At 46.9% G+C, this 24067-nt stretch overlaps 1 protein-coding gene across 7 annotated transcripts in view; it reads left to right on the top strand.

Moving 5' to 3' along the window:
- LOC109908624 (triple functional domain protein) overlaps positions 1-24067 on the top strand; it is a 122415-nt gene that overhangs the window by 60691 nt on the left and 37657 nt on the right. For 5 of the 7 annotated variants that reach the window (XM_031793332.1, XM_031793336.1, XM_031793335.1 and 2 more), the window contains 14 exons: positions 325-516; positions 1548-1706; positions 1808-2038; positions 4110-4232; positions 5639-5830; positions 7649-7818; positions 16691-16865; positions 20823-21018; positions 21504-21670; positions 21981-22100; positions 22450-22641; positions 23092-23241; positions 23327-23441; positions 23564-23679. In XM_031793332.1, coding sequence (XP_031649192.1) covers positions 325-516; positions 1548-1706; positions 1808-2038; positions 4110-4232; positions 5639-5830; positions 7649-7818; positions 16691-16865; positions 20823-21018; positions 21504-21670; positions 21981-22100; positions 22450-22641; positions 23092-23241; positions 23327-23441; positions 23564-23679 — 2298 coding nt within the window. The remainder of the gene's footprint in view (positions 1-324; positions 517-1547; positions 1707-1807; positions 2039-4109; positions 4233-5638; positions 5831-7648; positions 7819-16690; positions 16866-20822; positions 21019-21503; positions 21671-21980; positions 22101-22449; positions 22642-23091; positions 23242-23326; positions 23442-23563; positions 23680-24067) is intronic. The other 2 variants (XM_031793334.1, XM_031793337.1) reach the window with 1 other exon arrangement.

The raw sequence follows: 24067 nt of genomic DNA, 5'->3' as shown, positions 1-24067 counted from the left end.
ATGTAATTGGAGAATCCAGTGGGTTCTGGTAGTCTTTAATAGTTGATTCTAAGATTTGTATTTGATCATGTATATGTTTTTGCTGTTTGTTCTTTGTTATTGAGCCAAAAAGATTGGAGAAGTGGTTTATCCATACATCTCTGTTTTGGACAGATAACTCTTCATGTTGTTGTTTGTTTAGTGTTTTCCAATTTTCCCAGAAGTGGTTGGAGTCTATGGGTTCTTCAATTACATTGAGCTGATTTCTGACGTGCTGTTCCTTCTTTTTCTGTGGTGTATTTCTGTATTGTTTGAGTGATTCTCTCTCTCCTCCATCCTCTCCAGAATGTGTATGTGAACATCAACAGGATAATGTCCGTGGGTAACAGGCTGTTGGAGTCAGGTCACTATGCCTCGGTGCAGATTAAACAGATCTCAGGTCAGCTGGAAGCGGAGTGGAAAGCCTTCGCTGCTGCCCTGGACGAACGCAGCACACTGCTGGAGATGTCTGCCGCCTTCCACCAGAAATGTGACCAGGTGGGTGGTGGTGGTACACACACTAACGGTGGAAACATGCTGTATACGCGTATGCAGGGACACACATATCCAGGCAAACACACACACACAGATAATTGATTTGTTTGTTTCATTCCAAATACAGAATCTGGGCGGTTATCTTTCCCAATAGGAATATTCCATATGATTATTTTCATGTTCCACAGTTAAAGAAAGAAAAACAGTGTGTTTTCCAAGGAATTGAACCATTTCCCATAGATACTACTTCACAAAGGCTCTCTCTCCTCTCTTTGTGTATTCTGATTGCTCGAGGGCAGGCACATGGAGAATGCTTGCACACATCCCCGTGTGTGTGTGATCAGTGTATGATGTGGTCGTACAGTGAGACGAACATTTGATTAGAATCCTACTGTCTGTTTAATATTCCCACGAGGCGTCTGTTTAAAACATTTTCTCTGCCATGTCTTCCTCTGTTGTCCCATAAGGATTGGAACAATTTACAGAGATCTAACCTAGCCATGTGAAATCCAGGTCATCATGGTAGAATAATTCAGTGAATCTCTGAATAATACAGAATAGAACAATAGAACATACCTTTTGTGTGTGTGTATAATATGCGTGTGTTTTAAGTGTGCCGTGTATAAATGGTGTGTTTATATAATGTGTGGCACCTTAATCAGGGAGGACAGGCTCATAGTAATGGAATCACCATTCCATTCACTCCATTCCATATTTCGAGGCGCCCTCCTGTGATGTATGATGTGTGTCGTCTCTCTCTACAGTACATGAGTAATGTGGACTTGTGGTGTACAGCGTGTGTGTTCCTGTCTCTACAGTACATGAGTAATGTGGACTTGTGGTGTAAAGTGTGTGTGTTCCTGTCTCTACAGTACATGAGTAATGTGGACTTGTGGTGTAAAGTGTGTGTGTTCCTGTCTCTACAGTACATGAGTAATGTGGACTTGTGGTGTAAAGCGTGTGTGTTCCTGTCTCTACAGTACATGGGTAATGTGGACTCGTGGTGTAAAGCGTGTGTGTTCCTGTCTCTACAGTACATGGGTAATGTGGACTCGTGGTGTAAAGCATGTGGAGAGGTGGATCTACCCTCGGAGCTCCAGGACCTAGAGGATGCTATCCACCACCACCAGGGCCTTTACGAACACATCACTGCTGCCTACTCAGAGGTAAACGGCACTGCTGCATACCCAGAGGTAACATACCTGTGTGTGGGTGTGTGTGAGGTGTCACTAGCAAGTTCTATAGCAACACGTGTGTGTATGTGATCACGCCTTCCTCCCTCCCCCTCCCCCAGGTCAGCCAAGACGGTAAGGCCTTATTGGATAAGCTCCAGCGCCCTCTGACCCCGGGGGGAGCTGATTCACTGACAGCCTCGGCCAACTACAGCAAGGCGGTGCACCACGTGCTGGATGTGATACACGAGGTGCTGCACCACCAGAGACAACTGGAGAATATCTGGCAACACCGCAAAGTCCGCCTGCACCAGAGGCTCCAGCTGTGTGTGTTCCAGCAAGATGTACAGCAGGTGTGGACTAGTTCTGTGGCTCAGTTGGCGTTGCTAGAGCCAAGCTCTTCCCAAGGTTGTTGGTTCAATTCCCGCAGGGATCACATACAGTGCCTTCAGAAAGGTTTCATACCCCTTGACTTATTCCACATTTTGTTGTGTTACAGCCTGAATTCAAAATAATAAAAAATCTCACCCATCTACACACAATACCACATAATGACGAAGTGAAAGGCTGTTTTTAGAAATGTTTGCAAATGTATTAAACATTAAATACAGAAATATTTAATTTACGTAAGTATTCACACCCCTGAGTCAATACTTTGTAGAAGCACCTTTGGCAGCGATTACAGCTATGAGTCTTTCTGGGTAAGTCTCTAAGACACTCAGGAACATTCAATGTCGTCTTGGTAATCAACTCCAGTGTATATTTGGCCTTGTGTTTTAGGTTGTTGTCCTGCTGAAAGGTGAGTTTGTCTCCCAGTGTCTGTTAAAAAGCCGACTGAACCAGGTTTTCCTCTAGGACTTTGCTTGTGCTTCGTGCTGTTCTGTTTCTTTTTATCTTAAACTCCCTCGTCCTTGCCGATGACAAGCATAACCATAACATGATGCAGTCACCACCATGCTTGAAAATATGAAGAGTGGTACTCAGTGATGTGTTGTGTTGGATTCACACCAAACATAACACTTTGTATTCAGGACATAAAGTACATTTCTTTGCCACATTTTTTGCAGTTTTACTTAAGTGTCGTATTGCAAAGAGAATGCATGTTTTGAATTATTTTTATTCTCTACAAGCATCCTTCTTTTCACTCTGTCATTTAGGTTAGTATTGTGGAGTAACTAATCATCCTCAGTTTTCTCCTATCACAGCCATTAAACTCTGTAACTGTTTTTAAGTCACCATTGGCCTAATGGTGAAATCCCTGAACTGTTTCCTTCCTCTCTGGCAACTGAGTTTGGAAGGACGCCTGTATCTTTGAAGTGTAATTAATAACTTCACCATGCTCAAAGATATATATACGTATATATGTATATGTATATATGTGTGTGTGTGTGTGTGTGTATATATATATATATATATATATATATATATAATATATATGTATGTATGTATGTATGTGTATGTATGTATGTATGTATGTAATGTCTGCTTTTTTTTGTTTTACCCATCTACCAATAGGTTCTCTCCCTGGTCTTTGTGTTTGAATCTGTGTTTGAAATTCACTACTTGACTGAGGGACCTTACAATTATCTGTATGTTTGGGGTACAGAGATGAGAGAGTCATTCAAAAGTCATGTCAAACACTATTATTTTACACGGAGTGAGTCCATGCAATTTATTTTATGACTTGTTAAGCACATTTTTACTCGTTAATTTATTTAGGATTGCCGTAAGAAAGGGGTTGAATACTTAATGACTCAAGACATTTTCATTTTTATGAATTAGTAAAAAAAACGGGGGAAAAAACGAAATAAGTAACACAACAAAATGTGGATAAAGTCAAGGGGTGTGAGTACTTTCTGAAGGCAACGTACATGATACATATACTAGAAATGTATGGATACACTCACTAGTCTCACCCCCGTAGCCAAGGTAACTGTTGCCATGGTGACGCTGCTGGCCAGTATTCAGATGAGTTGTATTCTGCCAAGTGGTAGAGGTAGAGAGAGAGGGATATAGAATGATTTGTGGAGGGAGAGAGCAGGACAGGGAAGGTGTGAAAAGGGAGGGACGGGAGGGCTTCGTTTAGATGGGATACAGCTTTTGTCAACAGATTTTTCGTAGCAGGTACAGGAGAACTAACATAGCAGGTCAGGAAAAGGGTTAGGGTTAGCTAAAATGCAAAAAAATGCAACTTGACTTCAATTTGACAAAAGCTGTATCTCATCTAGACAGTACCAGACAGGAGGGAACTCATCCACTCTGTCATCTCTCTCTGCCTTCTGACTGGAGTAGTATGCTGTTCTGTCGATCAACCCTAGAGCTCCCCTAGTGTTGGACTGGCAGCATGACACTGCATTTTTCCTGTGGCCCACAGCCTCCAATTCTATGCCACTTCGCTAACTGTGCATACTTGTGTTTATGCAGGTTCTGGACTGGATAGAGAACCATGGGGAGGCGTTCCTGAGTAAACACACAGGCGTTGGGAAGTCCCTCCATCGAGCCAGAGCACTACAGAAACGACATGAGGACTTCGAGGAGGTCGCCCAGGTAGGATAGAACCCTGTGCTTTTACATCTTTCTCTCTCTTTACCTTTCCTCTCTTGGTCGACCTTTCTGACATTTCACTTTCATCTCTCTGTCACATACAGTACTTCCTCTCTCTGTCACATACAGTACTTCCTCTCTTTATCACATACAGTACTTCCTCTCTTTATCACATACAGTACTTCCTCTCTCTATCACATACAGTACTTCCTCTCTCTATCACATACAGTACTTCACATACAGTACTTCCTCTCTCTATCACATACAGTACTTCCTCTCTCTATCACATACAGTACTTCCTCTCTTTATCACATACAGTACTTCCTCTCTCTATCACATACAGTACTTCCTCTCTCTATCACATACAGTACTTCCTCTCTCTATCACATACAGTACTTCCTCTCTCTATCACATACAGTACTTCCTCTCTCTGTCACATACAGTACTTCCTCTCTCTGTCACATACAGTACTTCCTCTCTCTGTCACATACAGTACTTCCTCTCTCTGTCACATACAGTACTCCGTCTCTGTCACATACTCCCTCTCTCTGTCACATACAGTACTTCCTCTCTCTATCGCATGCAGTACTTCCTCTCTCTGTCACATACAGTACTTCCTCTCTCTATCGCATGCAGTACTTCCTCTCTCTGTCACATACAGTACTTCCTCTCTCTATCGCATGCAGTACTTCCTCTCTCTATCGCATACAGTACTTCCTCTCTCTTTCACATACAGTACTTCCTCTCTCTTTCACATACAGTACTTCCTCTCTCTATCGCATACAGTACTTCCTCTCTCTATCGCATACAGTACTTCCTCTCTCTATCGCATACAGTACTTCCTCTCTCTTTCACATACAGTACTTCCTCTCTCTTTCACATACAGTACTTCCTCTCTTTATCACATACAGTACTTCCTCTTTCTATCACATACTTCCTCTATCTTTTCACTAAATATATTCAGTCAAGTTTCCCTCTCTGTCTCTCTCCTCCTCTCTGTCTCTCCCCCTCTCTGTCTCTCTCCGCCTCTCTGTCTCTCTCCCCCTCTCCCCCTCTCTGTCTCTCCCCCTCTCTGTCTCTCCCTCTCTCTGTCTCTCTCCGCCTCTCTGTCTCTCTCCCCCTCTCCCCCTCTCTGTCTCTCCCCCTCTCTGTCTCTCCCCCTCTCTGTCTCTCTCTGTCTCTCTCCCCCTCTCTGTCTCTCTCTGTCTCTCTCCCCCTCTCTGTCTCTCTCCCCCTCTCTGTCTCTCTCCCCCTCTGTCTCTCTCCCCCTCTCTGTCTCTTTCCCACTCTCTGTCTCTCTCCCCCTCTCTGTCTCTCTCTGTCTCTGTCTCTCCCCCTCTCTGTCTCTCTCCCCCTCTCTGTCTCTCTCCTCTGTCTTTCTCTGTGTGCTGGTTCTGTCCCTCCTCCAGAACACCTATACTAATGCTGACAAGCTGCTGGAGGCAGCAGAGCAGCTGGCCCAGACAGGAGAGTGTGACCCAGAGGAGATCTACCAGGCAGCCCACCAGCTGGAGGACCGGATCCAGGACTTTGTCAGGAGGGTGGAGCAACGCAAAGTCCTGCTGGACATGTCTGTCGCCTTCCACACACACGTCAAAGAGGTACGAAGTGTGTGTGTGTGTTTTGTGGGGGAAGTGCAACATTCAACTGGATTGTGTGTGTGTGACATGCTGGGTTGGTGTGTGTGTGTATTAACTCTCTGTCCCTAGCTGTGGACGTGGCTGGAGGAGCTGCAGAAGGAGCTGCTAGATGATGTGTATGTGTGTGTGTGACATGCTGGGTTGGTGTGTGTGTGTATTAACTCTCTGTTCCTAGCTGTGGACGTGGCTGGAGGAGCTGCAGAAGGAGCTGCTAGATGATGTGTATGTGTGTGTGTGACATGCTGGGTTGGTGTGTGTGTGTATTAACTCTCTGTCCCTAGCTGTGGACGTGGCTGGAGGAGCTGCAGAAGGAGCTGCTAGATGATGTGTATGTGTGTGTGTGTATTAACTCTCTGTCCCTAGCTGTGGACGTGGCTGGAGGAGCTGCAGAAGGAGCTGCTAGATGATGTGTGTGTGTGTGTATTAACTCTCTGTCCCTAGCTGTGGACGTGGCTGGAGGAGCTGCAGAAGGAGCTGCTAGATGATGTGTATGTGTGTGTGTGACATGCTGGGTTGGTGTGTGTGTGTATTAACTCTCTGTCCCTAGCTGTGGACGTGGCTGGAGGAGCTGCAGAAGGAGCTGCTAGATGATGTGTATGTGTGTGTGTGTATTAACTCTCTGTCCCTAGCTGTGGACGTGGCTGGAGGAGCTGCAGAAGGAGCTGCTAGATGATGTGTATGTGTGTGTGTGTATTAACTCTCTGTCCCTAGCTGTGGACGTGGCTGGAGGAGCTGCAGAAGGAGCTGCTAGATGATGTGTATGTGTGTGTGTGTATTAACTCTCTGTCCCTAGCTGTGGACGTGGCTGGAGGAGCTGCAGAAGGAGCTGCTAGATGATGTGTATGTGTGTGTGTGTGTGTGTGTATTAACTCTCTGTCCCTAGCTGTGGACGTGGCTGGAGGAGCTGCAGAAGGAGCTGCTAGATGATGTGTATGTGTGTGTGTGTATTAACTCTCTGTTCCTAGCTGTGGACGTGGCTGGAGGAGCTGCAGAAGGAGCTGCTAGATGATGTGTATGTGTGTGTGTGTATTAACTCTCTGTCCCTAGCTGTGGACGTGGCTGGAGGAGCTGCAGAAGGAGCTGCTAGATGATGTGTATGTGTGTGTGTGTATTAACTCTCTGTTCCTAGCTGTGGACGTGGCTGGAGGAGCTGCAGAAGGAGCTGCTAGATGATGTGTATGTGTGTGTGTGTATTAACTCTCTGTTCCTAGCTGTGGACGTGGCTGGAGGAGCTGCAGAAGGAGCTGCTAGATGATGTGTATGTGTGTGTGTGTATTAACTCTCTGTTCCTAGCTGTGGACGTGGCTGGAGGAGCTGCAGAAGGAGCTGCTAGATGATGTGTATGTGTGTGTGTGTATTAACTCTCTGTCCCTAGCTGTGGACGTGGCTGGAGGAGCTGCAGAAGGAGCTGCTAGATGATGTGTATGTGTGTGTGTGTATTAACTCTCTGTCCCTAGCTGTGGACGTGGCTGGAGGAGCTGCAGAAGGAGCTGCTAGATGATGTGTGTGTGTGTATTAACTCTCTGTTCCTAGCTGTGGACGTGGCTGGAGGAGCTGCAGAAGGAGCTGTTAGATGATGTGTATGTGTGTGTGTGTATTAACTCTCTGTCCCTAGCTGTGGACGTGGCTGGAGGAGCTGCAGAAGGAGCTGTTAGATGATGTGTATGTGTGTGTGTGTATTAACTCTCTGTCCCTAGCTGTGGACGTGGCTGGAGGAGCTGCAGAAGGAGCTGCTAGATGATGTGTATGTGTGTGTGTGTATTAACTCTCTGTTCCTAGCTGTGGACGTGGCTGGAGGAGCTGCAGAAGGAGCTGCTAGATGATGTGTATGCTGAGTCTGTGGAGGCGGTGCAGGATCTGATCAAACGCTTCAGCCAGCAGCAGCAGACCACCCTGCAGGTCACTGTCAATGTCATCAAGGAGGGAGAGGACCTCATCCAGCAGCTCAGGTAGAACACACACATACAGGGACAGACACGAGACACACCCCCACAGGCTGGGACAAACACACACACACATACAGGGACAGACACGAGACACACCCCCACAGGCTGGGACAAACACACACACACATACAGGGACAGACACGAGACACAACCCCCACAGGCTGGGACAAACACACACACACACATACAGGGACAGACACGAGACACACCCCCACAGGCTGGGACAAACACACACACACATACAGGGACAGACACAAGACACACCCCCACAGGCTGGGACAAACACACACATACAGGGACAGACACGAGACACGCACCCACAGGCTGGGACAAACATACACACACACACACACACACACACACACACACACACACACACGAGACACACACCCACAGGCTGGGACAAACACACACACACACACACACGAGACACACCCACAGGCTGGGACACACACCCACAGGCTGGGACAAACACACACACACACACATGAGACACACACCCACAGGCTGGGACAAACACACACATACAGGGACAGACACGAGACACACACCCACAGGCTGGGACAAACACACACACACAGGGACAGACACGAGACACACACACACAGGCTAGGACAAACACACACACACATACAGGGACAGACACGAGACACACCCCCACAGGCTGGGACAAACACACACACACATACAGGGACAGACACGAGACACACCCCCACAGGCTGGGACAAACACACACACACACATACAGGGACAGACACGAGACACACCCCCACAGGCTGGGACAAACACACACACACATACAGGGACAGACACGAGACACAACCCCCACAGGCTGGGACAAACACACACACACACATACAGGGACAGACACGAGACACACCCCCACAGGCTGGGACAAACACACACACACATACAGGGACAGACACAAGACACACCCCCACAGGCTGGGACAAACACACACATACAGGGACAGACACGAGACACGCACCCACAGGCTGGGACAAACATACACACACACACACACACACACACACACACACACACACACACGAGACACACACCCACAGGCTGGGACAAACACACACACACACACACACACACGAGACACACCCACAGGCTGGGACACACACCCACAGGCTGGGACAAACACACACACACACACATGAGACACACACCCACAGGCTGGACAAACACACACATACAGGGACAGACACGAGACACACACCCACAGGCTGGGACAAACACACACACACAGGGACAGACACGAGACACACACACACAGGCTAGGACAAACACACACACACATACAGGGACAGACACGAGACACACCCCCACAGGCTGGGACAAACACACACACACATACAGGGACAGACACGAGACACACACCCACAGGCTGGGACAAACACACACACACACAGGGACAGACACGAGACACGCACCCACAGGCTGGGACAAACATACACACACACACACACACACACACACACGAGACACACACCCACATGCTGGGACAAATACACACACACACGAGACACACCCACAGGCTGGGACACACACCCACAGGCTGGGCCAAACACACACACACACACACAGGCTGGGACAAACACACACACACATACAGGGACAGACACGAGACACATACCCACAGGCTGGGACAAACACACACACACATACAGGGACAGACACGAGACACACACCCACAGGCTGGGACAAACACACACACACATACAGGGACAGACACCCACAGGCTGGGACAAACACACACACACACGAGACACACACCCACAGGCTGGAACAAACAAACACACACACACACACACAGGGACAGACGTGCACGTATACACACACACCCACAGATGTGCTAACACAAAATAATGTGGAAGTAACTGAGCAAAATATGAATGTTTCAGAGAGTGGGCAGAATGTGAGTAGGATGGAATAGACAACAGGAGGAGAGAGAGAACCAACAGCCTCCCATAGTGAACTGGCAGAGGAGAGAGAGAGAGAGAATCAACAGCCTCCCATAGTGAACTGGCAGAGGAGAGAGAGAGAGAACCAACAGCCTCCCATAGTGAACTGGCAGAGGAGAGAGAGAGAGAACCAACAGCCTCCCATAGTGAACTGGCAGAGGAGAGAGAGAGAGAGAGAATCAACACCTCCCATAGTGAACTGGTAGAGGAGAGAGAGAGAGAACCAACAGCCTCCCATAGTGAACAGGCAGAGGAGAGAGAGAGAGAGAACCAACAGCCTCCCATAGTGAACTGGTAGAGGAGAGAGAGAGAGAACCAACAGCCTCCCATAGTGAACAGGCAGAGGAGAGAGAGAGAGAGAATCAACAGCCTCCCATAGTGAACTGGCAGAGGAGAGAGAGAGAGAGTCAACAGCCTCCCAGAGAGAGAGAGAGAGAGAGAACCAACAGCCTCCCATAGTGAACTGGTAGAGGAGAGAGAGAACCAACAGCCTCCCATAGTGAACTGGTAGAGGAGAGAGAGAACCAACAGCCTCCCATAGTGAACTGGCAGAGGAGAGAGAGAGAGAGAACCAACAGCCTCCCATAGTAAACTGGCAGAGGAGAGAGAGAACCAACAGCCTCCCATAGTGAACTGGCAGAGGAGAGAGAGAGAATCAACAGCCTCCCATAGTGAACTGGTAGAGGATAGAGAGAGACAACCAACAGCCTCCCATAGTGAACTGGTAGAGGAGAGAGAGAGAGAGAATCAACAGCCTCCCATAGTGAACTGGTAGAGGATAGAGAGAGACAACCAACAGCCTCCCATAGTGAACTGGCAGAGGAGAGAGAGAACCAACAGCCTCCCATAGTAAACTGGCAGAGGAGAGAGAGAACCAACAGCCTCCCATAGTAAACTGGCAGAGGAGAGAGAGAACCAACAGCCTCCCATAGTGAACTGGCAGAGGAGAGAGAGAACCAACAGCCTCCCATAGTAAACTGGCAGAGGAGAGAGAGAACCAACAGCCTCCCATAGTGAACTGGCAGAGGAGAGAGAGAGAGAGAATCAACAGCCTCCCATAGTGAACTGGTAGAGGATAGAGAGAGACAACCAACAGCCTCCCATAGTGAACTGGCAGAGGAGAGAGAGAGAATCAACAGCCTCCCATAGTAAACTGGCAGAGGAGAGAGAGAACCAACAGCCTCCCATAGTAAACTGGCAGAGGAGAGAGAGAACCAACAGCCTCCCATAGTGAACTGGCAGAGGAGAGAGAGAGAGAGAACCAACAGCCTCCCATAGTGAACTGGTAGAGGAGAGAGAGAGAGAACCAACAGCCTCCCATAGTGAACTGGTAGAGGAGAGAGAGAGAGAACCAACAGCCTCCCATAGTGAACTGGCAGAGGAGAGAGAGAATCAACAGCCTCCCAGAGAGAGAGAGAGAGAGAGAGAGAACCAACAGCCTCCCATAGTGAACTGGTGGAGGAGAGAGAGAGAGAACCAACAGCCTCCCATAGTGAACTGGCAGAGGAGAGAGAGAACTGGGCCCTGGGCCCTGACAGTAAATCTCAGTAAGACCAAAATAATGGTGTTCCAAAAAAGGTCCAGTCACCAGGACCACAAATACAAATTCCATCTAGACACTGTTGCCCTAGAGCACACAAAAAACTATACATACCTTGGCCTAAACATCAGCACCACAGGTAAGTTCCACAAAGCTGTGAACAATCTGAGAGACAAGGCAAGAAGGGCATTCTATGCCATCAAAAGGAACATAAATGTCAACATACCAATTAGGATTTGGCTAAAAATACTTGAATCAGTCATAGAGCCCATTGCCCTTTATGGTTGTGAGGTCTGGGGTCCGCTCACCAACCAAGACTTCACAAAATGGGACAAACACCAAATTGAGACTCTGCATGCAGAATTCTGCAAAAATATCCTCCGTGTACAACGTAGAACACCAAATAATGCATGCAGAGCAGAATTAGGCCGATACCCACTAATTATCAAAATCCAGAAAAGAGCCGTTAAATTCTATAACCACCTAAAAGGAAGTCATTCCCAAACCTTCCACAACAAAGCCATCACCTACAGAGAGATGAACCTGGAGAAGAGTCCCCTAAGCAAGCTGGTCCTGGGGCTCTGTTCACAAACACAAACACACTCTACAGAGCCCCAGGACAACAGCACAATTAGACTCAACCAAATCATGAGAAAACAAAAAGATAATTACTTGACACATTGGAAAGAATTAACAAAAAAACAGAGCAAACTAGAATGCTATTTGGCCCTACACAGATAGTACACAGCGGCAGAATACCTAACCACTGTGACTGACCCAAAATTAAGGAAAGCTTTGACTATGTACAGACTCAGTGAGCATAGCCTTGCTATTGAGAAAGGCCGTCGTAGGCAGACATGGCTCTCAAGAGAAGACAGGCTATGTTCTCACTGCCCACAAAACGAGGTGGAAACTGAGCTACACTTCCTAACCTCCTGCCCAATGTATGACCATATTAGAGAGACATATTTCCCTCAGATTACACAGATCCACAAAGAATTCGAAAACAAATCCAATTTTGAAAAACTCCCATAACTACTGGGTGAAATTCCACAGTGTGCCATCACAGCAGCAAGATTTGTGACCCGTTGCCACGAGAAAAGTGCAACCAGTGAAGAACACACACCATTGTAAATACAACCCATATCTATGCTTATTTATTTTATCTTGTGTCCTTTACCATTTGTACATTGTTAAAACACTGTATATATATAATATGACATTTGTAATGTCTTTATTGTTTTGAAACTTCTGTATGTGTGATGTTTACTGTTAATTTGTATTGTTTATTTCACTTTTTATATTCACTTTATATATTATCTACCTCACTTGCTTTGGCAATGTTAACACATGTTTCCCATGCCAATAAAGCCCTTGAATTGAATTGAATTGAGAACCAACAGCCTCCCATAGTGAACTGGCAGAGGAGAGAGAGAGACAACCAACAGCCTCCCATAGTGAACTGGTAGAGGAGAGAGAGAGAGAACCAACAGCCTCCCATAGTGAACAGGCAGAGGAGAGAGAGAGAGAGAATCAACAGCCTCCCATAGTGAACTGGCAGAGGAGAGAGAGAGAGAGTCAACAGCCTCCCAGAGAGAGAGAGAGAGAGAACCAACAGCCTCCCATAGTGAACTGGTAGAGGAGAGAGAGAACCAACAGCCTCCCATAGTGAACTGGTAGAGGAGAGAGAGAACCAACAGCCTCCCATAGTGAACTGGCAGAGGAGAGAGAGAGAGAGAACCAACAGCCTCCCATAGTAAACTGGCAGAGGAGAGAGAGAACCAACAGCCTCCCATAGTGAACTGGCAGAGGAGAGAGAGAGAATCAACAGCCTCCCATAGTGAACTGGTAGAGGATAGAGAGAGACAACCAACAGCCTCCCATAGTGAACTGGTAGAGGAGAGAGAGAGAGAGAATCAACAGCCTCCCATAGTGAACTGGTAGAGGATAGAGAGAGACAACCAACAGCCTCCCATAGTGAACTGGCAGAGGAGAGAGAGAACCAACAGCCTCCCATAGTAAACTGGCAGAGGAGAGAGAGAACCAACAGCCTCCCATAGTAAACTGGCAGAGGAGAGAGAGAACCAACAGCCTCCCATAGTGAACTGGCAGAGGAGAGAGAGAACCAACAGCCTCCCATAGTAAACTGGCAGAGGAGAGAGAGAACCAACAGCCTCCCATAGTGAACTGGCAGAGGAGAGAGAGAGAGAGAATCAACAGCCTCCCATAGTGAACTGGTAGAGGATAGAGAGAGACAACCAACAGCCTCCCATAGTGAACTGGCAGAGGAGAGAGAGAGAATCAACAGCCTCCCATAGTAAACTGGCAGAGGAGAGAGAGAACCAACAGCCTCCCATAGTAAACTGGCAGAGGAGAGAGAGAACCAACAGCCTCCCATAGTGAACTGGCAGAGGAGAGAGAGAGAGAGAACCAACAGCCTCCCATAGTGAACTGGTAGAGGAGAGAGAGAGAGAACCAACAGCCTCCCATAGTGAACTGGTAGAGGAGAGAGAGAGAGAACCAACAGCCTCCCATAGTGAACTGGCAGAGGAGAGAGAGAATCAACAGCCTCCCAGAGAGAGAGAGAGAGAGAGAGAACCAACAGCCTCCCATAGTGAACTGGTGGAGGAGAGAGAGAGAGAACCAACAGCCTCCCATAGTGAACTGGCAGAGGAGAGAGAGAACTGGGCCCTGGGCCCTGACAGTAAATCTCAGTAAGACCAAAATAATGGTGTTCCAAAAAAGGTCCAGTCACCAGGACCACAAATACAAATTCCATCTAGACACTGTTGCCCTAGAGCACACAAAAAACTATACATACCTTGGCCTAAACATCAGCACCACAGGTAAGTTCCACAAAGCTGTGAACAATCTGAGAGACAAGGCAAGAAGGGCATTCTATGCCATCAAAAGGAACATAAATGTCAACATACCAATTAGGATTTGGCTAAAAATACTTGAATCAGTCATAGAGCCCATTGCCCTTTATGGTTGTGAGGTCTGGGGTCCGCTCACCAACCAAGACTTCACAAAATGGGACAAACACCAAATTGAGACTCTGCATGCAGAATTCTGCAAAAATATCCTCCGTGTACAACGTAGAACACCAAATAATGCATGCAGAGCAGAATTAGGCCGATACCCACTAATTATCAAAATCCAGAAAAGAGCCGTTAAATTCTATAACCACCTAAAAGGAAGTCATTCCCAAACCTTCCACAACAAAGCCATCACCTACAGAGAGATGAACCTGGAGAAGAGTCCCCTAAGCAAGCTGGTCCTGGGGCTCTGTTCACAAACACAAACACACTCTACAGAGCCCCAGGACAACAGCACAATTAGACTCAACCAAATCATGAGAAAACAAAAAGATAATTACTTGACACATTGGAAAGAATTAACAAAAAAACAGAGCAAACTAGAATGCTATTTGGCCCTACACAGATAGTACACAGCGGCAGAATACCTAACCACTGTGACTGACCCAAAATTAAGGAAAGCTTTGACTATGTACAGACTCAGTGAGCATAGCCTTGCTATTGAGAAAGGCCGTCGTAGGCAGACATGGCTCTCAAGAGAAGACAGGCTATGTTCTCACTGCCCACAAAACGAGGTGGAAACTGAGCTACACTTCCTAACCTCCTGCCCAATGTATGACCATATTAGAGAGACATATTTCCCTCAGATTACACAGATCCACAAAGAATTCGAAAACAAATCCAATTTTGAAAAACTCCCATAACTACTGGGTGAAATTCCACAGTGTGCCATCACAGCAGCAAGATTTGTGACCCGTTGCCACGAGAAAAGTGCAACCAGTGAAGAACACACACCATTGTAAATACAACCCATATCTATGCTTATTTATTTTATCTTGTGTCCTTTACCATTTGTACATTGTTAAAACACTGTATATATATAATATGACATTTGTAATGTCTTTATTGTTTTGAAACTTCTGTATGTGTGATGTTTACTGTTAATTTGTATTGTTTATTTCACTTTTTATATTCACTTTATATATTATCTACCTCACTTGCTTTGGCAATGTTAACACATGTTTCCCATGCCAATAAAGCCCTTGAATTGAATTGAATTGAGAACCAACAGCCTCCCATAGTGAACTGGCAGAGGAGAGAGAGAGACAACCAACAGCCTCCCATAGTGAACTGGTAGAGGAGAGAGAGAGAGAACCAGCAGCCTCCCATAGTGAACTGGCAGAGGAGAGAGAGAGACAACAGCATCCTCCCATTGTGAACTGGCAGAGAAGAGAGAGAGAGAACAGCATCCTCCCATAGTGAACTGGCAGAGAAGAGAGAGAGAGAACAGCATCCTCCCATAGTGATCTGACAGAGGAGGTAGAGAGAGAGAGACAACAGCATCCTCCCATAGTGAACTGGCAGAGAAGAGAGAGAGAACAGCATCCTCCCATAGTGATCTGACAGAGGAGGTAGAGAGAGAGAGACAACAGCATCCTCCCATTGTGAACTGGCAGAGAAGAGAGAGAGAGAACAGCATCCTCCCATAGTGATCTGACAGAGGATGGAGAGAGAGAGAGAGAACCAACAGCCTCCCATAGTGAACTGGCAGAGGATGGAGAGAGAGAGAGAACCAACAGCCTCCCATAGTGAACTGGCAGAGGATGGAGAGAGAGAACAGCATCCTCCCATAGTGAACTGGCAGAGGAGAGAGCGAGAGAACAGCATCCTCCCATAGTGAACTGGCAGCGGAGAGAGCGAGAGAACAGCATTCTCCCATAGTGAACTGGCATAGGAGAGAGAGAGAGAACAGCATCCTCCCATAGTGAACTGGCAGAGGAGAGAGAGAGAACAGCATCCTCCCATAGTGAACTGGCAGAGCAGAGAGAAAGGGAATTGAGAGATGAGAGATGAGGAAGAGATGAGAAGGAGTAGGAGGTTGACAGTTAGAAGAGCTGCATGAATTTGACTGCTCTGACCAGGATTCTGGTTGTATTTTCATCAAGTGTGTGGGGTGAGACCTGGCCCTCCTACACACACACACACACACACACACACACACACACACACACACACACACACTGAAGCGATCTCTCTCTGTCTCCATCCCTGGTGTATTCTGTCCTCTGAGTATTGTTACATAATGCTGGTTTCATAATTCAGTGTGGCTTATTGTGTAACATCCCCCAGGACTCTGCTACAACACTGTGTGTGTGAGAGATTAGAGGTGTGTGTGTGTGTGCATGTGCGCGTGTGTGTGTGATTATACAATGATTGAAGCAGTGCCAGTGAAATTACCGCTGCACCGAATAAGGTGTGTGTGTCCGTCCAACTTTGTATTTTCTTCAGTGTGTGTGTGTGTGTGTGTGTGTTCTCTCGTGTCGTAGGGACTCTGCTATCTCCAGTAACAAGACTCCCCACAACAGCTCTATAAACCACATAGAGAGTGTTCTACAGCAGCTGGATGAGGCCCAGGCTCAGATGGAGGAGCTGTTTCAGGAGAGGAAGATCAAACTAGAACTCTTCCTGCAGCTACGCATCTTCGAGAGGGACGCCATCGATGTGAGTGTGTGGAAAGGGCGTGTGTGGCAAAGGTGGTTCCTGTGAAGTACCCTTGTCTCTTCTTTAGGGCAGTGGTTAAATGTAGTCTTCAGATGACCTGATAAATGTCATACACGTGTGTGTATCTTCAACTTATGTGTGTGTGTCTCCTCACCACGTGTGTGAATCTTCACCTTATGTGTGTGTGTCTCCTCACCTCGTGTGTGTATCTTCACCGTATGTGTGTGTGTCTCCTCACCTTGTGTGTGTGTGTATCTTCACCTTATGTGCGTGTGTCTCCTCACCTCCTGTGTGTAATCTTCACCTTATGTGTGTGTGTCTCCTCACCTCCTGTGTGTATCTTCACCTTATGTGTGTGTGTGTGTCTCCTCACCTCGTGTGTGTATCGTCACCTTATGTGTGTGTGTCTCCTCACCTTGTGTGTGTGTATCTTCACCTTATGTGTGTGTTTCCTCACCTCGTGTGTGTATCTTCACCTTATATGTGTGTGTGTGTCTCCTCACCTCGTGTGTGTATCTTCACCTTATATGTGTGTGTGTGTCTCCTCACCTCGTGTGTGTATCTTCACCTTATATGTGTGTGTGTGTGTCTCCTCACCTCGTGTGTGTATCTTCACCTTATATGTGTGTGTGTTTCCCTCACCTCGTGTGTGTATCTTCACCTTATATGTGTGTGTGTGTCTCCTCACCTCGTGTGTGTATCTTCACCTTATATGTGTGTGTGTTTCCTCACCTCGTGTGTGTATCTTCACCTTATATGTGTGTGTGTGTCTCCTCACCTCGTGTGTGTATCTTCACCTTATATGTGTGTGTGTCTCCTCACCTCGTGTGTGTATCTTCACCTTATATGTGTGTGTGTTTCCTCACCTCGTGTGTGTATCTTCACCTTATATGTGTGTGTGTGTCTCCTCACCTCGTGTGTGTATCTTCACCTTATATATGTGTGTGTGTTTCCTCACCTCGTGTGTGTATCTTCACCTTATATATGTGTGTGTGTGTTTCCTCACCTCGTGTGTGTATCTTCACCTTATATGTGTGTGTGTTTCCTCACCTCGTGTGTGTATCTTCACCTTATATGTGTGTGTGTGTCTCCTCACCTCGTGTGTGTATCGTCACCTTATGTGTGTGTGTCTCCTCACCTTGTGTGTGTGTATCTTCACCTTATGTGTGTGTTTCCTCACCTCGTGTGTGTATCTTCACCTTATATGTGTGTGTGTGTCTCCTCACCTCGTGTGTGTATCTTCACCTTATATGTGTGTGTGTGTCTCCTCACCTCGTGTGTGTATCTTCACCTTATATGTGTGTGTGTGTGTCTCCTCACCTCGTGTGTGTATCTTCACCTTATATGTGTGTGTGTTTCCTCACCTCGTGTGTGTATCTTCACCTTATATGTGTGTGTGTGTCTCCTCACCTCGTGTGTGTATCTTCACCTTATATGTGTGTGTGTTTCCTCACCTCGTGTGTGTATCTTCACCTTATATGTGTGTGTGTGTCTCCTCACCTCGTGTGTGTATCTTCACCTTATATGTGTGTGTGTGTCTCCTCACCTCGTGTGTGTATCTTCACCTTATATGTGTGTGTGTTTCCTCACCTCGTGTGTGTATCTTCACCTTATATGTGTGTGTGTGTCTCCTCACCTCGTGTGTGTATCTTCACCTTATATATGTGTGTGTGTTTCCTCACCTCGTGTGTGTATCTTCACCTTATATATGTGTGTGTGTGTTTCCTCACCTCGTGTGTGTATCTTCACCTTATATGTGTGTGTGTTTCCTCACCTCGTGTGTGTATCTTCACCTTATATGTGTGTGTGTGTCTCCTCACCTCGTGTGTGTATCTTCACCTTATATGTGTGTGTGTTTCCTCACCTCGTGTGTGTATCTTCACCTTATATGTGTGTGTGTGTCTCCTCACCTCGTGTGTGTATCTTCACCTTATATGTGTGTGTGTGTCTCCTCACCTCGTGTGTGTATCTTCACCTTATATGTGTGTGTGTGTCTCCTCACCTCGTGTGTGTATCTTCACCTTATATGTGTGTGTGTGTCTCCTCACCTCGTGTGTGTATCTTCACCTTATATATGTGTGTGTGTTTCCTCACCTCGTGTGTGTATCTTCACCTTATATATGTGTGTGTGTGTTTCCTCACCTCGTGTGTGTATCTTCACCTTATATGTGTGTGTGTTTCCTCACCTCGTGTGTGTATCTTCACCTTATATGTGTGTGTGTGTCTCCTCACCTCGTGTGTGTATCTTCACCTTATATATGTGTGTGTGTTTCCTCACCTCGTGTGTGTATCTTCACCTTATATATGTGTGTGTGTGTTTCCTCCCCTCGTGTGTGTATCTTCACCTTATATATGTGTGTGTGTTTCCTCACCTCGTGTGTGTATCTTCACCTTATATATGTGTGTGTGTTTCCTCACCTCCTGTGTGTATCTTCACCTTATGTGTGTGTGTCTCCTCTCCTCGTGTGTGTATCTTCACCTTATATATGTGTGTGTGTCTCCTCACCTCGTGTGTGTATCTTCACCTTATATGTGTGTGTGTGTCTCCTCACCTCGTGTGTGTATCTTCACCTTATATGTGTGTGTGTGTCTCCTCACCTCGTGTGTGTATCTTCACCTTATATGTGTGTGTGTGTCTCCTCACCTCGTGTGTGTGCAAGTTTTTCCTTATGTGTGTACTTGTGTGTATCCACACCTGTCTCGGTCTTTGTCTCGGTCTTTGTCTCGGTCTTTGTCTCGGTCTTTGTCCCACTCTCTCTCGGTTTTTCTCAGATCATCTCAGACCTGAAGTCTATATATCTCACCTATCTCTCTCTCTCCCTCCGCCTAGATCATCTCAGACCTGGAGTCTATATATCTCACCTATCTCTCTCTCTTTCTCCCCCCAGATAATCTCAGACCTGGAGTCTATATATCTCACCTATCTCTCTCCCTCCCCCTAGATCATCTCAGACCTGGTGTCTATATATCTCACCTATCTCTCTCCCTCCCCTAGATCATCTCAGACCTGGAGTCTATATATCTCACCTATCTCTCTCCCTCCCCCTAGATCATCTCAGACCTGGAGTCTATATATCTCACCTATCTCTCTCCCTCCCCCTAGATCATCTCAGACCTGAAGTCTATATATCTCACCTATCTCTCTCTCTTTCTCCGCCCAGATAATCTCAGACCTGAAGTCTATATATCTCACCTATCTCTCTCCCTCCCCCTAGATCATCTCAGACCTGGAGTCTATATATCTCACCTATCTCTCTCCCTCCCCCTAGATCATCTCAGACCTGAAGTCTATACATCTCACCTATCTCTCTCTCTTTCTCCCCCCAGATAATCTCAGACCTGGAGTCTATATATCTCACCTATCTCTGTCTTTCTCCCCCCAGATAATCTCAGATCTCAGACCTGGAGTCTATATATCTCACCTATCTCTCTCTCTTTCTCCCCCCAGATAATCTCAGACCTGGAGTCTATATATCTCACCTATCTCTCTCCCTCCCCCTAGATCATCTCAGACCTGAAGTCTATACATCTCACCTATCTCTCTCTCTTTCTCCCCCCAGATAATCTCAGACCTGGAGTCTATATATTTCATCTCTCTCTCTCTCTCTCTCTCTCTCTCTCTCTCTCTCTCTCTCTCTCTCTCTCTCTCTCTCTCTCTCTCTCTCTCGCTCTCTCTCTCTCTCTCTCTCTCTCTCTCTCTCTCTCAGATCATCTCAGACCTGGAGTCTATATCTCTCTCTCTCTCTCTCTCTCTCTCTCTCTCTCTCTCTCTCTCAGATCATCTCAGACCTGGAGTCTATATATCTCTCTCTCTCTCTCTCTCTCTCTCTCTCTCTCCCTCCCTCAGATCATCTCAGACCTGGAGTCTATATATCTCACCTATCTCTCTCTCCCTCCCCCTAGATCATCTCAGACCTGGAGTCTATATATCTCACCTATCTCTCTCCCTCCCCCTAGATCATCTCAGACCTGGAGTCATGGAACGAGGAGTTGAGTGTTCAGATGAGTGAGTTTGATACAGAGGACCTAACCTTGGCAGAACAGAGACTCCAGCACCACGCTGACAAGGCCCTGACCATGAACAACCTGACCTTTGATGTCATCCACCAGGGACAGGAACTGTTGCAGTACGTCAACGAAGTACAGGCCTCTGGTGAGTAGCAGTACACACGTGTGCACAATAGAGCTTACATATGCAGACACACACACACACACACACAGACACACAGAAAATGAGCTACTGTGATAGCCCGTTTTGTAGGAGGAGTGGAATGACTTGCTCTCTCTCCTTGCCTTTCTCTCCCTCTCTTCTCTTTTCCCATCTCTCACTGTCCTCTCCCTGTCCTCTCTCTGTCCTCTCCCTGTCCTCTCCCTCTCTTCTCTTTTCCCATCTATCCCTATCCTCTCCCTGTCCTCTCCCTCTCTTCTCTTTTCCCATCTATCCCTATCCTCTCCCTGTCCTCTCCCTCTCTTCTCTTTTCCCATCTCTCCCTGTCCTATCCCTCTCTTCTCTTTTCCCATCTCTCCCTGTCCTATCCCTCTCTTCTCTTTTCCCATCTCTCCCTGTCCTCTCCCTCTCTTCTCTTTTCCCATCTCTCCCTGTCCTCTCCCTATCCTCTCCCTGTCCTCTCCCTCCAGGTGTAGAGTTGCTGTGTGACAGGGATGTGGACATGGCTACTCGTGTTCAGGACCTGCTGGAGTTTCTCCATGAGAAGCAGCAGGAGTTGGACGTCGCAGGCGAACAACACAGGAGACACCTGGAGCAGTGTGTACAGCTGAGGCACCTACAGGCCGAAGTCAAACAGGTATACACACACACACACACACCAGGAGCAGTGTGTACAGTTACGACACCTGCAGACCGAAGTCAAACAGGTATACACACACACACACACCAGGAGCAGTGTGTACAGTTACGACACCTGCAGGCCGAAGTCAAACAGGTATACACACACACACACACACAGTTGACACCAAAACCATCAATTGATACCACATAATCTCCTATTAAATACCAGTAGAAATAATACCATAGTAAATACCAACCAAGTACCAGTGGAAACCATAATAAAATTTTCTCATGATAACTTCTATCCTTGTTCCTGGTCTGTGCAGGTCCTGGGCTGGATCCGTAATGGGGAGTCTATGCTGAATGCTGGTCTGATCACAGCCAGTTCTCTACAGGAAGCAGAACAACTACAGAGAGAACACGAACAGTTCCAGCATGCCATCGAGGTGAGCTCATCACTCCGTGACGCAAACACCAATACACATCCTTTTTATACACAATAATAAGTACATATATATATATATATATATATATATATATTCTCTCTTTATGTTTCTTTCTCTCTACAGTAGCTCTATATCCCTTTAGCCTTGTTTAACCAGCCTGATCTCACAAGCTCAGATTTCACTTCATCTCTCCCACTTTCTTTGGCTTTCCCCCCTCCTGTTTACCTTTTCCCTCGCTCATTTCTTTAAACATATCTGATATTCTAGAATAAAACTCTACTATAAGGTGCCAGACAGAGCTACGATATTCTGTGTCTCTCCTCATCCCTCTCTGCTGTCCTCCTCGTAGAAAACCCACCAGAGTGCTCTGCAGGTGCAGCAGAAGGCTGAGGCGTTACTGCAGGCCAACCACTATGACATGGACCTGATCAGAGACTGTGCTGAGAACGTAGCGTCTCACTGGCAGCAGCTCATGTTAAAGATGGAGGACAGGCTGAAGCTGGTCAATGCCTCTGTAGCCTTCTACAAGACCTCCGAACAGGTAGGGGGTGCTGTGGCTGTTATAGTTATGGTGTTATTATGTAATGACAGGTAGGGAGATAGTACTCTAATAGGTGTTGTAATTCCCTAATAACATCGTTAGATAAATACTTCTGTAGCCATCTACAAGACCTCCAAACAGGTAGGGGGCGCTATTGCTCTTGGTATCCAGTTCAGTTAGCTCTAGTAGAGCTAACTAGCTAGTTACGTTAGTAGATTAGCTTCAGTTAAGGAGACTGGCGGAGCCTGTGCTGTGTCCTGTAGGTGTGCTGGAAAGCCTCCTGGAATGTCATGGGAGCTGTGGTGTGTTATGGGAGCTGTAGTTTTAATCCTGTGTTGTGATCTGTAGGTGTGCAGTGTGTTGTAGAGCCTGGAGCAGGAGTATAAGAGGGAAGAGAGCTGGTGTGGCATTATGGGAGCTGTAGTTTTAATACTGTGTTGTGATCTGTAGGTGTGCAGTGTGTTGGAGAGCCTGGAGCAGGAGTATAAGAGGGAAGAGGACTGGTGTGGGGGGGCTGACAAACTGGGTCCTAACTGTGAGTCAGATCACGTCACCCCCATGATCAGCAAACACCTGGAACAGAAAGAGGCCTTCCTCAAGGTAAGAACACACACACACACACACACACACACACACACGTATACAGCAATGACCCATGTCTCTAACTGTGTGTGTGTTTCTCTAGGCATGTACCCTGGCCAGACGCAATGCTGATGTGTTCCTGAAGTACATGCACAGGAACAGTGTTAACATGCCTGGGATGCTCAGCCATGTCAAAGCACCGGAACAACAGGTCAAGAGTGAGTATCACACACATACACACACACTGTGTGGTAATTCTACCTTTTACCTATTCCTAAAGCAACCACAAAACATCAATCTATCTAATCTAGTGTAATCTCTGTGTTTGTGTTGCGGTCAGACATCCTGAATGAGTTGTTACAGAGAGAGAACCGTGTTCTCCATTTCTGGACCATGAGGAAAAGACGGTTAGACCAGTGCCAGCAATACGTGGTGTTCGAACGCAGCGCCAAGCAGGTACACACACAATTTACACACTCTCTCTAGCTCTCTCCATCTCTCTCTAGCTCTCCTGATCTTTCTCCATCTCTCTTTAGCTCTCTCCATCTCTCTCTAGCTCTCTCCATCTCTCTCTAGCTCTCTACATCTCTCCATCTCTCTTTAGCTCTCTCCATCTCTCTCTAGCTCTCCTCATCTCTCTCCATCTCTCTTTAGCTCTCTCCATCTCTCTAGCTCTCTCCATCTCTCTCCATCTCTCTCTAGCTCTCTCCATCTCTCTAGCTCTCTCCATCTCTCTAGCTCTCTCCATCTCTCTACATCTCTCTCCATCTCTAGCTCTCTACATCTCTCTACATCTCTCTCCATCTCTCTCTAGCTCTCTCCATCTCTCTAGCTCTCTCCATCT

This window comes from Oncorhynchus kisutch, linkage group LG17 (genome assembly GCF_002021735.2).
Source record: "Oncorhynchus kisutch isolate 150728-3 linkage group LG17, Okis_V2, whole genome shotgun sequence".
In the NCBI taxonomy this organism is placed as follows: domain Eukaryota; kingdom Metazoa; phylum Chordata; class Actinopteri; order Salmoniformes; family Salmonidae; genus Oncorhynchus; species Oncorhynchus kisutch.
Note: the sequence above shows the minus strand (reverse complement) of the source record. Positions and strands in the feature narration are given on the sequence as shown.